The sequence below is a fragment of the Oxyura jamaicensis genome, chromosome 2, assembly GCF_011077185.1.
Source record: "Oxyura jamaicensis isolate SHBP4307 breed ruddy duck chromosome 2, BPBGC_Ojam_1.0, whole genome shotgun sequence".
NCBI classification, from domain to species: Eukaryota; Metazoa; Chordata; class Aves; order Anseriformes; family Anatidae; genus Oxyura; species Oxyura jamaicensis.
In genome coordinates, this window is record NC_048894.1 from 123,294,936 (window position 1) to 123,309,964 (window position 15,029).

At 41.1% G+C, this 15,029-nt stretch overlaps 1 protein-coding gene across 3 annotated transcripts in view; it reads left to right on the plus strand.

Moving 5' to 3' along the window:
- Nucleotides 1-1,911: 1,911 nt before the first annotated feature.
- Nucleotides 1,912-15,029, plus strand: part of PREX2 (phosphatidylinositol-3,4,5-trisphosphate dependent Rac exchange factor 2) — a 176,231-nt gene continuing 163,113 nt past the window's right edge. The window contains exons 1-2 of one of the 3 annotated variants that reach the window (XM_035317544.1): nucleotides 1,912-2,035; nucleotides 2,132-2,330. In XM_035317544.1, coding sequence (XP_035173435.1) covers nucleotides 2,190-2,330 — 141 coding nt within the window. In that variant the 5' untranslated portion in view covers nucleotides 1,912-2,035; nucleotides 2,132-2,189. Of the gene's footprint in view, nucleotides 2,331-2,597; nucleotides 3,108-15,029 lie in introns of those variants that run through there. The other 2 variants (XM_035317543.1, XM_035317545.1) reach the window with 2 other exon arrangements.

The following is a 15,029-nucleotide window of genomic DNA, read 5'->3' on the forward strand; positions in this document are numbered from 1 at the left end:
GAATGCGATGACAAATATTTGAAGGAAAGGAATTCTTACTGCTATGAGTGATGGAGAAGGAAAAGACACTATGCTGCTGCTCTGGTCTTTGCACGGAATGTCCAAAATCAGAAACTGTACTCCCAATGGAAAGAGATGGTGCTTGGTGATAGGAGATTAAATGAGTTTGAGGCATCTGGCTAGGATTGCCTGAGAAAGGGCACCTGCATGTGTTGAGGAGTGATAAAGTGGTGGCTTAGTGTCCTCCAGTAGTTTCAGATCTCTCTGATGGCTATCACTTGAGAAAACTGGCACCCATCATGGGGCTCAGTAGACACTTTTTTTTTTTTTTTTTTTTTTTTTTTTTGCATAGCCAGTATAGCATCAGCCTTTGTGGTGCTAGTGCAAGAAAGCCTGAAGCACTTCATCTTCTCCACATGTCCAGGGCATGTGAGACAGATGATTGGGACTTCAATTCGGCACCTCAGTGGTGGAGTCCGCCTGAGAAAGTGAGAAAGATCATCACCAGACAGGTTATCTGTTCTCCTGAGGAAAAAAACTTAAATATTTAGTGTGTTGGCTTTTTTGCCCCAGTCTGTTTTGAACCCATTAGTCCAGTTAAACCAGATTTGGCAGGGGACCAAGCTCCTCAACACCACAAAGATGTGATTTTCATGAAAATCAGTGGCTGGTTTTGGAATGAGAGTCCCACACTTGTGTCCCACTGAAGGAAGAGCTGCGCTCTGCTGTCAGTAGGCAAGCTTGCATGCGCATGATGGTTGAATAGGGTACATGTGGCAGTCACAGCAACTAGTGCTTCTTGCCTAGGTATCACGGGAAGGTGCTGTATGTGTTCGGAAAGGGGTACAGAACATAGGGAAATTGTACACACTGAAAGAAACAGGGTTTTTCATTTCAACTCTCAGAGGAACATCTTGTGAAAACTGTATTTACTATTTTCCAACAGAAGCATGAGGCAGACTGCTAGGGGATTTCTCATCATCAGAATACGAATGCCTTTCCCTACTCCGTCCCAGTAAGAACTCTTCCTGCTGCCTCAGCTTGCACCGTAGCAGCAGAAGAGTTTTACATTGCGTGGTTTCTATGTCATTCCTTCCCTTTAGGATGTTACAGTATAGAAGGATTACTTTGATATCAATCTTGAGCTTGAGCACCTGGGTTTTCTTTCCAGTCACAGAGCAAAGAGCTAGCCAGAGAAACCTTCAGCTTTCATCAGTGCTCTCAAAATTCACACGATAGCGTCCTGACATATTTCAGTATTCAAGAAAGCATTTCCTCTTGTACGGGGAAGCTATATACTTATCACTGACTGAAAAGGTTACTGCATTTCTGCTACTCTTTTAACGTGCAAATCTTCCAACGCAGACAGGGAAACCTTATAACCTAGGGATTTTAAAGGACTGTGTTCTAGTAAAGAAAACCAAACCAAAATGTACCACAGAGGAACTTTTCTGTACCTGTTGTAGAATATGCTGGTTGTATGGGCTCAGCACACAGACGTGCTTACTTCGGTCCTTGTTCAGATGAGTATCACAGCCTGTATTTGTGATACCCAGTTGCACATCGGTGTGTGTGTGACATACATCTCACGGGAAGGTGTGCAAGGGGAAGCTGCACTGGCTCTTTTGCTGGTGATCAGCACAAAACAACCCGCCAGCCGATTCCCTGGCCAGCTCGCCGGGACATTTTTATAATTCTTGCGCTGTGTTGTTGGAGATCTCCAATTAGCCTCCAACCGGAGCTCGCAGCTTGTGTGCGAAACAGGCAGCTGCTGGCACGCAATCTTCCCTGAAGTTGTTTCCTTTCCTTTTTCCTGAGATTTAGCGAAGGGGGGGAAGGGGTTGGAGTCACATGGATACAAAGCTTTTGATTAATGTCCAAGTCTGTGCTGCGGCGGCGGCTTTCCAACCTCCCAGCTCACAGGGCGAGCTGGGAACCAGTGACCGCTCGCTTCCTCAGGGCCGCGTCCCCTTCCTGACGGGAAAGCGGAGCCCGCTGGGGGGGCCGCTCGCCTCCGGACCTCGGCTGGAGCCGGGTGAGCCGGGGCAGAGGCTGCTCGGCGGCAGGGCACCCCTGCGGCTCCGGGCCCGCTATGTAACCCAGCGGGCTCTTTTGTTGTCCTTGTCCGCAGCGCCGGGCCGCTCACTCCTCAGCGGGGCCGCGGGCAGCGCTCCGCCGCGCCGCGCACCATGACGGAGGAGAGCAGAGGGGAAGGCAAGGGGGAGAGCGGGAAGGACTTGGAGAAGCAGCTTCGCCTCCGCGTCTGCGTCCTCAACGAGCTGCTCAAGACCGAGCGGGACTACGTGGGCACGCTGGAGTTCCTGGTGTCGGTGAGCGGCTCGGCACGGACCCCACCGAGCCGGGATACGAGGCTGGGGAAGGGGCGCCCTGCCCGGGGAGCCCGCCCGCAGAGTCCTGCTGGAGCAGGACGGGCAGCGGCCCCTCGGGCTGTTGGGATGGGCGGCACCCCCTGAAGGGCAGCGGGCTGGGGATGAGGAGCACTGAGGGGGGCTGGTGTGGGGGGACTGGGGCCACCTGCGGAAGTTGGGGCCACCTGGGAGGGCTGGGCTCAGCTGTGGGTGCTGGGGTCACCTGGGGAGGCTGACCCTGGCCGGAGCTCTGCTGCAGCGGGCGAGCTTCCATCCACACCTGACTGACACTGCGGGTGGGATTACCTGTGCCAGGTAACACCCTAATCCCTAATAAAAAAGGCAGGTGTGTGTGCTCTTTGGGAAAGCCAGAGGAATAGTTATGACTTAACACAGCTGTGCCGTGCTTTGTTTGCACAAGGTGTTGGTAGCATCACTCTAGGACCCTGATACGTGTGTCCAGCTCATCTGCTTGATTTTGCTGAGGATCTTTCACAGTAGCCCCCACGTATTTTTCTCTCCTCCCCTGTGCCATTGAAGAGGGGAAATCCTTCAAACTGCAAACTTCCTGCTTTGCTGCTTTGAGATCTGTGAACTTTCTGCTTATTATCATGAAAGAGGAAATTCTCAACTTGGCTGTGACAGGGAGAATAAAAACACAGAGACAGGAGTGAAATAAGATCTACAGAGTAGCTTATTTTCTCCATATGTTTATCCTCAGCAGAACCTTGAAAAATGGTAAATGGTCCAATGTGTTTTCTGTTTCTAAAATATATTTGATGTATACTTGAGAAGGTGGCTGCGCGATTGCCTTTTACTTTGTTCCTATTTAACAATCAAATTTTACTTACTGTAAAAGAAAATCTTAAGGGAATATGCTTCAATATTTCATCTTAAGCCCTGAATTTGGTGTATTTCAGATTCTTAGGTCTCTTCAGCAAGTTTAAAGAATTTGTAGTATCTTTAATTATGGACCCCACAGTTCCAGACATAACGGGTACTGATGTTCAAGCAGTAAGTGCACCTTCTGAAGAGCAGACTCTGTAAAGACTTCAAGTTGCATACAAGTAATGAATTCAGTAATTAGTCTTGCAGAATTTGGATTGAGATGATCTAAATAAATCACATGGAGAAAGGGAGGAGTGCTGGAGTTAAATGCCTGGTTCAAGGTCAAATTTTACATATTCATTAATGTTTGTGAACAATGTTCAAGTGATAGCTCAGAGATCTAAACCCTTTGCAGGGAAATGTCATGCTTTTTAACTGTGCCTTGTCGTTGGTTTGAGGAGACAACTTGGGAGCTTTCCCTTGGCCTGTCGCTAGGACTGCTGTTGAGAGTGGCTGTGGTGGTGGATTTTATGAGGGGGATGGCTCTGGGCTAGCGCCAGTGTGGAGACCCATCACATTTATTACATATCGTCATTGTGCTCGTTCCTGTGGCTACTTCTTGATCTGGAGGCTTCATCTTCTCATGGTGAGGTTGTCTTAGGGCATACTTAAGGCCCTACTTAGGGCTGGCTTCGTTTTGGATGAAAGGGAACTGGAAGATTTTCTCTTGAAACACATCTGTGTGGGGCAACAGTGTGGGGTCCCAGCACCGACCTTCTCTGTCCAAACCCCACCCTGTTTTGCAGGATTCCTTGTTAAACTAGAGACAGCCCAAGATGCTGAAGTTCCAATGAAAGTTAAGAATTTGGCTTCCAGGTCTCCCTGACACTGCCAGTCATTTTGGTAGAAACTGGGTTTCCTTTATGAATGGAAAGCTGAAGCCATTTGTAGTCTTTTTAACAGTTTACATGGAGTACATGCAATTTTCACTAAAGTTTATAGGAACAGGGTATTGACTTAGATGAATGAAACAAACTCTGGTTTCAGGATTAGAGCTTACATCTTTAGTGGAGTTACGGAATGCCGTATTTTATGATGTATGGTTCATTTGGAAAGGTACATTAGCATTTGTGTAGACAAGAGCTAACGTTTCACCAGTTTGGACTGAACCTTTCATCTTGTGTTCATGCCCCATTGTGGAAGCAGTTATATTAAGAGACAAAAATTCACGTTTCTTCCATCAGTCGTTCTTGTGTAGGACAGGGACAGTACCTAAGTGGGATTTGTGTGGAAGTACGATGTTCATTATATCATACCTACCTCTTTTTCTTGAGTACTTGGTGCACCTTGTGGAGTGAATTGATAGCATTCCCTACCCCTCTGGCTGAGGCAAAACTAAGTTATCGCAATGGGCAGTATGTAACATAAACAGGAGTGGAAGTGAAGTTCAAGCCTGATTTAACTGAGTGGTGGGAGGAGGAGACCCCTGTTGCTAATGTGATCATGTTAGGGAAATGGTGTTTTACCTGCTACAGCCTGTGGCTGGCTGGAGAATGAGATTATAAGGAGGATGTGACTTTGCCAGTGTGTATCTACACGGGAAATGCTTTGCTGGTTTTCCTGCATGGGAGCCATGCCTATTATGTGTTAGAATTATTTAGGTTCTTCACTTTATGTTGGAATTAAAGAGCAGCTCACCAAGGACAAATTTCTCACTAGTTATTTAAAGTGTTTTTGTTGTCCTGCTCCTCTGTGGCTCCTCTTTCTCCAATTATCATCAATGCGATGAGAAGTGGTTTGTGTATTCTGTCATAGCTCTACAAGGCTACTAAGTACAAAGCAGAATACTTAGTATGTTCATTATTTGATTAAATAGATGTACCTGAGTAGTCCTTCCCATGTGATTTCACTCCCCTCTTCTTCTTGCCTTTACACTGTATAAATTCAGTATATTGTTTTTAATCTGCTCTCATCACAGATCAAATCTGTGTGGAAAGGTCTGGTTGTGTTAATATTACTCTTTTGGATCTCCTGAATCTTCCAGTAATAAGCTATGGGAGCACGGTATGCTGAGACATTAATAACACAGAACAATAAAAATTTTGTGCCCATCTCAGTGAGGTGTGTAAATGTACAGGAGGTGGATAAACTTAAGTCCACCCGTAGTTGCAGCAATGTCAGAGGGAGTAGGCACAGGAAATTATGAAGAAAGGCTTGAACTTTTCCTTCTAACATTTCATTACAGCATTTGAAGTGTCATTGCAATACTAGAGTTTTTGTTCTTGTTGGCATTTAGCGTTTCTTAAAAGAATTAAATCTGCTGATAGAACTTGCCTAAGGAACTAAAATATTTCTGAAAATCATATCCACAGATGGAGTTCACTATGAGCTACAAAGTGACTTGAGGTTACTTTTACAAACTTGGTTCTTTTCTGGCTAAATTAGCTGTTGGGACTTTTCTGCTGCTGGGCCATACTTCTTGGGCGATCATGTCATCTTACAAGAAAGAAAGCTGTGTTTTCCAGTGGAATAGAAGCTGTATTTGCAGGGATAGAGGAGAATCTTTTTTCACCAAAATGTTCTTGCTAGAAGGAAGTGAAAGCAACAGTTGGTGAATATTTGATTTCTCTCTAAAATAATTATATGTTAACCAACCGAGTAACTGAAGAATTAATATTATGTTGAGTGTTCATGGTAAAGATTATATATATATATATATTTCTTTTGTGATTTATCAGTATATACCTTATTTATTTCATTCTTTCCAGGAAATGAAGAAGTGTATATATTTGATGTGTGCTGTGTAAACATAGTGAAAATTTCTTGTTTTGCTCTAGAAGTAGCATGATTAGCTAGTTAGGATAAAACTGAGTTAACTTTTCCAAGATTCTCATTGGTCCTGTATTTTACGCTGAGGAATACACTTGACTTTTTAATGAATGTTTAATTTTTCTTTTTTAATTAGCTTAATGTTTGCTTGCAAGGCTTCATTTGCTGGATAAATCAGGGTACTCATCTGAACTCTCAACGTACCAGTAGCAAAGAGACCAGTAAAACTGGGGGTAGTTAATAGTAAAGAGTTGTTAGAAGTTGGCTGGCTTAATTTGTCAATTTCTGACTTGGTTTAAGGCTTAGTTATGTTTGTGCTTCATGCCATTGGCCAGAAAAGGCAAGCCAAGCCATGAAGAGCTTTAGGAGGCAGGTACACTGCAGTGATACAGGCTAGATACAATAGTAGGTAAAAAAAAAAAAAAAAAAAAAAAAAAAAAAAAGTATTTAAGGAAAGAAATTTTATTTTGGTATAGAAATTGGACATGTAATAGATCTGCTGCATTTGGTACTTCAGGGGATAGCTGTGGAAGTAGAGTTTATTTTTATTTGACAGAGATTGTTTTTCTGCTGCAGTTTTGTGTTCTGACAAATTTGACATTGATGGGAATAGAAGCAGATGTTAGCACTCGCCTGAGCCTTCCAAAACCCCATGGCCGAAGCCGGGGCGAATTGTTAGATCCTGAGGCAGCTGGAAGGAAAAGACAGCCAGTTTATTATGTAGAATATAGTATGGTTTATATCTTCTGTGAATAAACATACATTTCTGCCGGTTAACTCTCAAATCCAAGTTCAGTTCCATTAGATTCTACTGTACCATCTTCTCCACTTGACTAAAGTAAAAAAAAAAGGGGGTTAGTTTGCTGTAAATGGGTGCTCTGTTAAGGGAAGCAGAATCCTTGCTTTTCAATGGACATAAAGAAATGTTTATAAGGTTTATCGCCCAACCTTCTCAGTGGCTGTGTGACTCCTCGGGTCCTGTATTTCCCTGCAACCCTGTGCCCTTCCTTTCTTTTGGCTCATTGTGATTGTTGAGCAGACTAATTAGTTGGACAAGTGATTAATTGAGACTCCAGGTAAATTGAGACTCCAGTCAAATTCAGTGTTACCGCTCCAGATCAGCAATAGATGATTTGTGTCCTAGATTGAAACTGCTCAAATGGTTATTCTGGATGATCCAATTAGATGTTGGACCTTTCATAGAAGAACTGTTTTTAAGCGAACTTTTATGGCTGTAGTCTGATACAGAAACGTGTGTGTCACTGTGTATGAATATATGTTACATAGGTTATTTATGTTATATATATCTCAATTACAGTCATGATTAGTGACTTCTTAATGGTTTGCATAATTACATTTGTAAAAGGGATTTAAATGAATGGAAGGGAAGGGTTTCAGCTGGCTGCATTTTTTGATAAGCTCCTGTGATTTCCTTTCTCTTCAGGAAGAGAAAAGCAACATTCTATGGCAACTTCATCATAAAAAGTCAAAAGGAAGTGCAAACACAATTACCATAGAAAGCCAATATCTTTTCCATTCACTTCCAATTTCTGCTGTTTTTAACTTGCTTAAGCATTACAAGAAAAAAAAAAAAAAAAGAATATGGTATTCTATTCTTATTTGGCTTGGTTGGCTATATCAATGGCACCACCTGTGGTCTTTATCAGAGTAAGGGTAACTGCTTAAAAGCTGTTTATTTCTTTGTAAACCCCATCCCCAACATCAAATGCTTGCTTTGTAGAGTGTGTTTGCAAGAAAAGATTATTTACATCTCTACTAGCTGAGCACAGGACCTTGCGCAGGCAAAATGGCAAAAGCCAGACATTTTAAAGAAAGATTTTCAAGCATGTGTCTTATCTTGTTCGGAAGTGTAGGGAATTATACAGCATTATCGATGGATATTTCATAGTTTTCAATGAATTTCCCCTTACTGCTCTCAGATATACTTAGACTGTATTTTGAAAAGCTGCTTTTTAAGGAAAAGTATATATTTATTTTTAATCTGTTTAGTGCAAAATGTAAATACAGGAAAGAGAAATCTTTGTTTCATAGCATTTAATAAACTCTTTTCTTTGTAAGACTTATTGTAAGATGTAGCATGCTGAAGAGGACAATATTTACACAATAAATATTTATAGTTACATATATCTGTATTTATAAATATCATTGTATTTGTAGTGTCCCATTTATTCCTTTGCTCTGTGTTGTATCTTAGTCCTTTTTCTCAATAAATGGCCCATGTATTTCACAAGATTGCAATGGGAGCTACTGAATTAGAAGAGACTGGAGGGACCATCCATTGATACATCCAGACTATGTTACTGTATGCTGCCTAATCCTTTTGAATGGTATCCTGTTTGGGGTGATTTCAAATATTTATGGAGACATATTTTTCAAACCTCTTCAGTAGCATTTTTTGTCACCATTTTAAAACAGCAAGTGCTTTGAAACTATGCATTCCAGAGTTAGTATTTTTTGGTAGGGTTAGCATGAAGAACAATTTTGTCAAAGCAGAGGGATTCCAAGTTAGTAACAGTATTACTGTTAGGATGGAGGAACTGAGAAGTTCTTCACATTGGAAACCAAAAGGAACTGTATTTTGGCCAAAATAAACAAATCCAAACTGGCTATAGTTGACCTAAGATACAGGTGGGGGCAGCTTGCCAGTCTGTGGAAGGCTATTAACCATATATATGACTGTATGTTAAGTATATGTCCCTGTTTGGAAGGGAATTGGGCTACCCATGAATGAGGTATAGATCTGAACAAGATAATTTAAATTAATAATTAGAATAATTTAGACTTTACCTTTGGATTTAAGGATATTAAATGAGTCTGCATACATATGTACTCATGGAAATTCTTTTTCAGGATTTTTGTTTAGCTATTTTTCTGGCTTTACTTTAATTCTAAAGTACATTAATATTTGTCCAGTTTTCTCTTTTGGACTGAGCAGGATTGTCACTGTCTTTGCTGAATAGATGGCTTGCATTGGTGTGAGACCCAAGAGAGTGCTCAGTGACAGGCTGCTCAGGAGGAATATAAAGCCATGCAGAAATGGAGACAGCAAAGTATGAGCTCAGCTGGTACTGAAATGAGAAGTGCGAAAGGATGCAGAAAGGACTTCAATGTACGTTGGTAGGAAAAGGAAGGCTAAGAAAATGTGTGACTACTGCTCACTGGGGAGAGAACTTTGTGAAAAGTGGACACAGAAAAGGCTGAGGTTGTCTGTGGTCTTTCTCCTGGAGTTTTCACTGATAAGGGTTTCCTGTATTTTTCTTGAAGCCCACTTGCAGATTTTGTGGGAATGTGCCGTTGCCTTCAGCAGAAGAAGGCACGGTTACAAAGTACTTAAGGAAAATGGATATACAGGAGACGAGACGGGATGCATCTGGGGGAGCTGGCTGATGTTATTGTGAGACCTTTTTTTCGTCTTTGAATCTCATCTTCAGTAATGTCCTGGTTGGTGTGATGGGAAGGCACACTTTTAGCAGTCAGAGGGACCTCAACAGGTTAGAGTAATGCAGTGGTAGGAGCTTCATGAAGTTCACTGAAAGCAAACGTAGAGCTCCTACAGCTGGAGTTGAATAACTCTATGAATCAGTATAGTCTGTGGGTTAGGAAGCAGCTTTAAAGAAGGGGCTCATGGAGTGCTTGTACAGAAGAACTTGAGCATGAGTACATCCTTGCAGTGCAGAAAGCAGTCAGCATCCTGGGTTGTTGCAGCAAAGTTGTTGCCATCAGGTCAAGTGAAGTGATTCTTTCTCCTGTATTCTGCAGTTGTGAGAACTTGGTGAGTCCAGTTTTGGTCTCCCTAGCTCCAGAAAGAATTGTGTCTACTGGAGCAAGTGCTGTGGAAGGCCAGCAAGGTGGTGAGGGGCCTGAGGCATACTGACTGCAAAGGGAGGCTGAGAGAATAAGGTTTCTTCTACCTTAGGAAGAGAAGTCACAGAGAATTTTTATTGCTGTCTGCAGCTCCCTGATGGGAGGATGTGGAGAAGACAGAGCCAAACTCCTCTCAGGGGTGCACAGTGGACAAAGGAGAGGCAATGGAAAATGTGAAATTCCAACCCAATGTGTGGAGAAAAATATCTTTTAATGTGAGGATAGTAAAACAGAGGAACAGGTTGCCCACAGCCTGCGGAATGTCTGTATTTTCTTCAAAGCTCATCTGGGCAAGACTGAGCAACCTGTCCTAGCTGACACTGCTTTGATAAGTGGTTGGGCTACATGACCTCTGGACATCTCTTCCAACTTACATGAATCCTTAATTTTGGATTATATTGGTGTGACAGGGAAAAAGACAGACTGTCCTGAAGTTTCAACTCTTCAGAAAATACATATATATATATTTTTTCTGGTTGGCACCTCTACTTTGTTTCCTCTGTCATCTGAAATTGCAGTGCAAATGGCCAGGCTACGCTGTTCAGCAAATATTCAAAATCAAAGAGAAAACTCAGATAATTTTCCCACTGTATTATGTATGTTCAGGGGACAGATAACCTGGCACTTCTGTAATATTTTCTGTTCGGAGATCTCTCAGTGCATTACTGTCATGCATAAATCAAATCTGAGTAGTTCTACAAATGGGAAACTTAGAGACAGAACCTGATTTTAGGTCCCAGAGGAAGTTTGTGGCAGAGCCAGAAATATAATCCGATGTCTTGATTCCCATTTCAGTACTCTGACTTCAAAACAGTCTTTTCCCTTTATATATAACTGAGGGTAGAATGGATGTCTGCTTAAAATGTCTGTGAAACTGCAAGGATAACTCCACAAAGTTAGCTTTAGTTTGTGCAAGCTTTACTGCTCCTGTAATTCTCTCATAGACTGTTCACAGCTCAAGTTATCCTCTTGTAGGGGCAGAACTGAGGTATTAGGGGTTGATGCTTATTTTCTCAATAAATAATTCTGGATCCTATGAAACCTCCTGATTCTCCCTTGTGCTTTTGGCAGCCCGGCTGCCAAGTCATCTGGCATGCATCATGAGCTTTCTGTGGTTTTCAAGTCTGAAGAACATGAGTGTAGTGTGTCAGAATGGGTAGAAGAAGCAGTAGTGGACAGAAGAGTAATAAGATACAGTAATGTGGCTTGCTTTATTTCCATGCCTGTGATACAGGCTCCCTGACAAACTGATAGTATCTTATATCTTGCTGGATGCAGCAGAGTAAATCATCCACCCCTTGACCCTCCAAGGGAAGTTTTATATGCATTCTCACTTCAAAACGAAATTTGGTTGTAGCTGATGCAATTTGCACCTGAAGTTCAAATTCATTATATGTATTGATGCATTTGCAATAAGGTTTTGACTGTTATAACAGCTAGAGAAAGTGACCAGTATCAATTGACAAGTGAATTTACATTAAATACAGCTTTTATATATATTACCCTATGAAATATACTGGTAGTTTTTCAGGCTCTCAAAACAGAATTCTTCCTAGAGAGAGGGATGGATATGTTCCTGCAAGTTGACTCAACAGTCCCAGTCTCCTTATGCCTAAATGAAACAGGATATGAGGTGCATATGATGGAGGAGCATTGGTGGAATGAGAGTGCTCTTAGACAAGTGTTGGAAAATAGCTTGTTGCCCCCCCAGGTAGCCACGTAATTAACGTGTTCTAGGTGATCTCAACAGGAATGTGGTAATGTACTGGGCAGCTGAGTTGCTAGGAGTGCATTTGGTGTCTTCTGTATATTTAAATATGGGTTTTTAAGAGCTCCATCAGGGATATAAATCAATATGAATAGTGTAGATTGGGCAAGAGCCATCGGTTGGCAGGCTGAATAGGAAAGGAGAAATAGGCTGCAAACGTGGAGAACATTTAGGGCAGGAAGAATTACACATTGCGTTTACGCAGTTAATCCATGCCATAACTGGTTAGGTGCGAGCTGGACCACTGGAAGCTTGCTGCACTTGGGCCTTCAGCTTTTTGATAGATACTAAGGATACTTTATTTGTATCGCTAAAAGCAATCAATAAGATATAACTGGGTAGCAGCTATTCAGAGCCTAAAGGTTGGCCAGGTCTAGCTGGCTGATGGGCAACAACTAGTGTCATACACTCCACAGTCTGAGAAACAGCTCTGAAGGTGACACTTGGATTATACACGTGGCTGTGACCTCCAGGTCCCCAGCTGAAATGGCTGAGGCATAATTTCAAGAACTGTAAGTCAAAAAGTTTAAACTTTCAGAGTTCTCTCAGTTGGGCTAGCATTGTGTTTACAGTTGTTATCCTTGTTGGAAATGTAAATATGTCTAGTTCTTTGAGAAGCTGAATTCTTCGCTGTACTAATTTCATGAAGTTGTGCTTTCAGAAAGCCTTCAGTGACCTGTATCTTGGGGCTTGTTCAGGAAGTTTGCTGGTAAGCAGCAAAGGGTGAGTTTGGAAGCCAAGTGTCTGTTTTCGAGTATCTTGTAATGGGCCCAAACTGGTGAAGTGGATGAGATGGCTGTATTTGTGTCCTCACTACTCCTCACCCCAAATCATGGCAGTTTAAAACATGATGAATGTGTATCAGAAACAAAGCTGTTTTTATACCATTACAAGCTAAAAATTCCAGATTGGGAAAAAAACATGATGAAAGTGGTGCAACCCCTGAAATAATTCATTAGTTTGTATGTTCTTCAAAAAAAGGTAGCATAGGATTTAGGAACTTCTATTTTATAGTATTGAAATAAGCTGGAAAGTACTAGATACAAAATGGGAGAATGGAAAGTACGATGTCTCTTCTTTGTCCTGTAATACACCTTTTCAGGATGTTCTCAGGTTCTTCTATAAACTTAATTGGCCGTGTGTTTACTTATTTATCCCTACTGTGACATTTTGGAAAGAACTGGGCACTAAAAGCCCAAAGCTATAAAGTTGAAATGATATACTGTATAACCAAGTGATTGATCTCTGGGATGCTATAAATTTCTGTAACAAGACTGGAAAATCACTTCATTTTATTGCTTAGTATGTGGTAAGTTACCTTACCCAAGGAATTTAAGCATATGGTGTATCCAGATGCCTACAAGAAATAATGTGTGATATGATGCTTTGAGATGTCCTTGGGCTCTGTAGCATGAGTGTGGTGACGGGGCTTTGTTTTAAAAGTCACAGAGCCACAGAGGCATTTGAGACTTAGATGAGAAAACAACTGAAGCTCTGCACTGTACAAGCGGTGCTTTCATTACAAAGATGCCAAAACCTTACATGGTAGAGGGTAGGGAAATAGTGGCACATACCTGTAGAGGTTTTTGTCATTTTAATAGTGACTTGTAAAATGGTCCTTGCTGATTAGTGCCTGTTTATTCTTCTGTTGCCTGTGGGAGAAATATATTTGCAGAAGCCATATAAAGCGTGAAGATGGTAAATACGTCCTGTTTCATAAAATGCCTTTGTAAAAATGGCCAGTCTAGTTTTTTGACACCGGTAACTTCTGACTATGATTCCCACAAAATAATTCCTTTTGCTCATATTAATTGTCTTACCTGAAAAATTCACTAACTTCTGTCAGCATTTATCTTGTTGAAAATCCAAGTGTGATAAATCCTCCTATACTTTTGATCATCTGTCAAAATCCTTTGGGATGAATTTCTTTGGTGTCAGTATCATTGATCTTCACCCTGGTTTTGTTCTTAATCTTTTGTGCAACAGTTTTGGGAGGGTAAGAATAAAATAGCCAAATGTGTGTAATAGATGATCAAGGTACTGAATTATCATTTGTCATGTACTGCAACATATTGAAGAATTCTAATTATCCTTTTTTTTTTTTTTTTTTTTTTTTTTTTTTTTTTCCAAAGTGTAGTTAGCACCTTACTTAGGCCCTGCTTTCCTCTCCTTATTTACGTTAAAGTATCAAAAGTAGTATTTTTAGAGACTGGGGATGATGCTTGAGGTATAGAAAAACACCTTTGAAACAAGTCAAGTATGTGATGAGATTTCCTCATAATGTAGTATTTGTGTTAGTAGAACAGATGTGACTGGCTTTTGCAGTGTTAAGATAGGTGCCACTCATGGTTCCATGAATTACCTGTGTTGCTGGATGGTTGAAGTGGCTAGCAGTAATACAGAAATGCAGCTGCTTGGACATCTTCATATACTGTTGTCAGCCTGAGGTGTGAAAACATTATCTCTGCATTTGGTTCTAGTGTGTTTATTTTCATTTATTTTATGTTGAAATACGGAGTTTCAATAATTATCAAGAGATAAGCGAGCATTTTGTAATTAAAAGGGGGTGAAGTGTGAGCTGTCTTTAGATAATCTCAAGTTGACAAGTAAAAGGTGTTTTCAAGATGATGTGACTGATTTAACAGTTTGAAAGTTACAATTCGTATATTCACAATGCTGCAAATAGTTCCCAGAAGTATCCATAGAAGGGTTGTATCTGCTGTTTTCTCTAAGTAGAACGATTCTTTTTCTAGTAAGATGTTGATCTTGTAGTTCAGTTGTACAATACAACAGGTAACTACCACTAAAAATAATACTAATGGATGGAAATTACAGAACAAATTGGATGTGATTGCCACATTTAAATGCATTGTAATACACCTAGAACGTTCTTTATGTGGGCAGAAGTAGGAGAGTTGAAGTCCTGATACGGATAACTTTATTTTTCGTTTACTTTAAGGTTATTCTTCATTCATTTATCTCTTTGACACTGCGTGAGATCCTGTTTATTAAGAATAATGCCTGGAAGTTGGCAGTTATATTCCGTATGAGTGTGTTAATTTCTTCCCATATGCTGTGAGGTTGCCCTCACAGGAAATAAAGGGACTTTTTCCCATGTTTAGTTATTCCAAACTGTTACAATAGTCAGACCGGACAGGAACAAAGGGAAGGAAAGTTTCCTGTTTTGTGGCTGTGCAGATATTGAAGAGTTCTTCAGTCCTGAGGAAGGTAAAGCTTTCTTCTTTCTGAGGATGAATGCAAAAAGAACTGTTTTTTGTTAGTTTATGAAGTTGCTGTGGTCTCTGTCAAAAAGCACTGGTACACCTTCTTAAATGTTTAACAGGCAATTT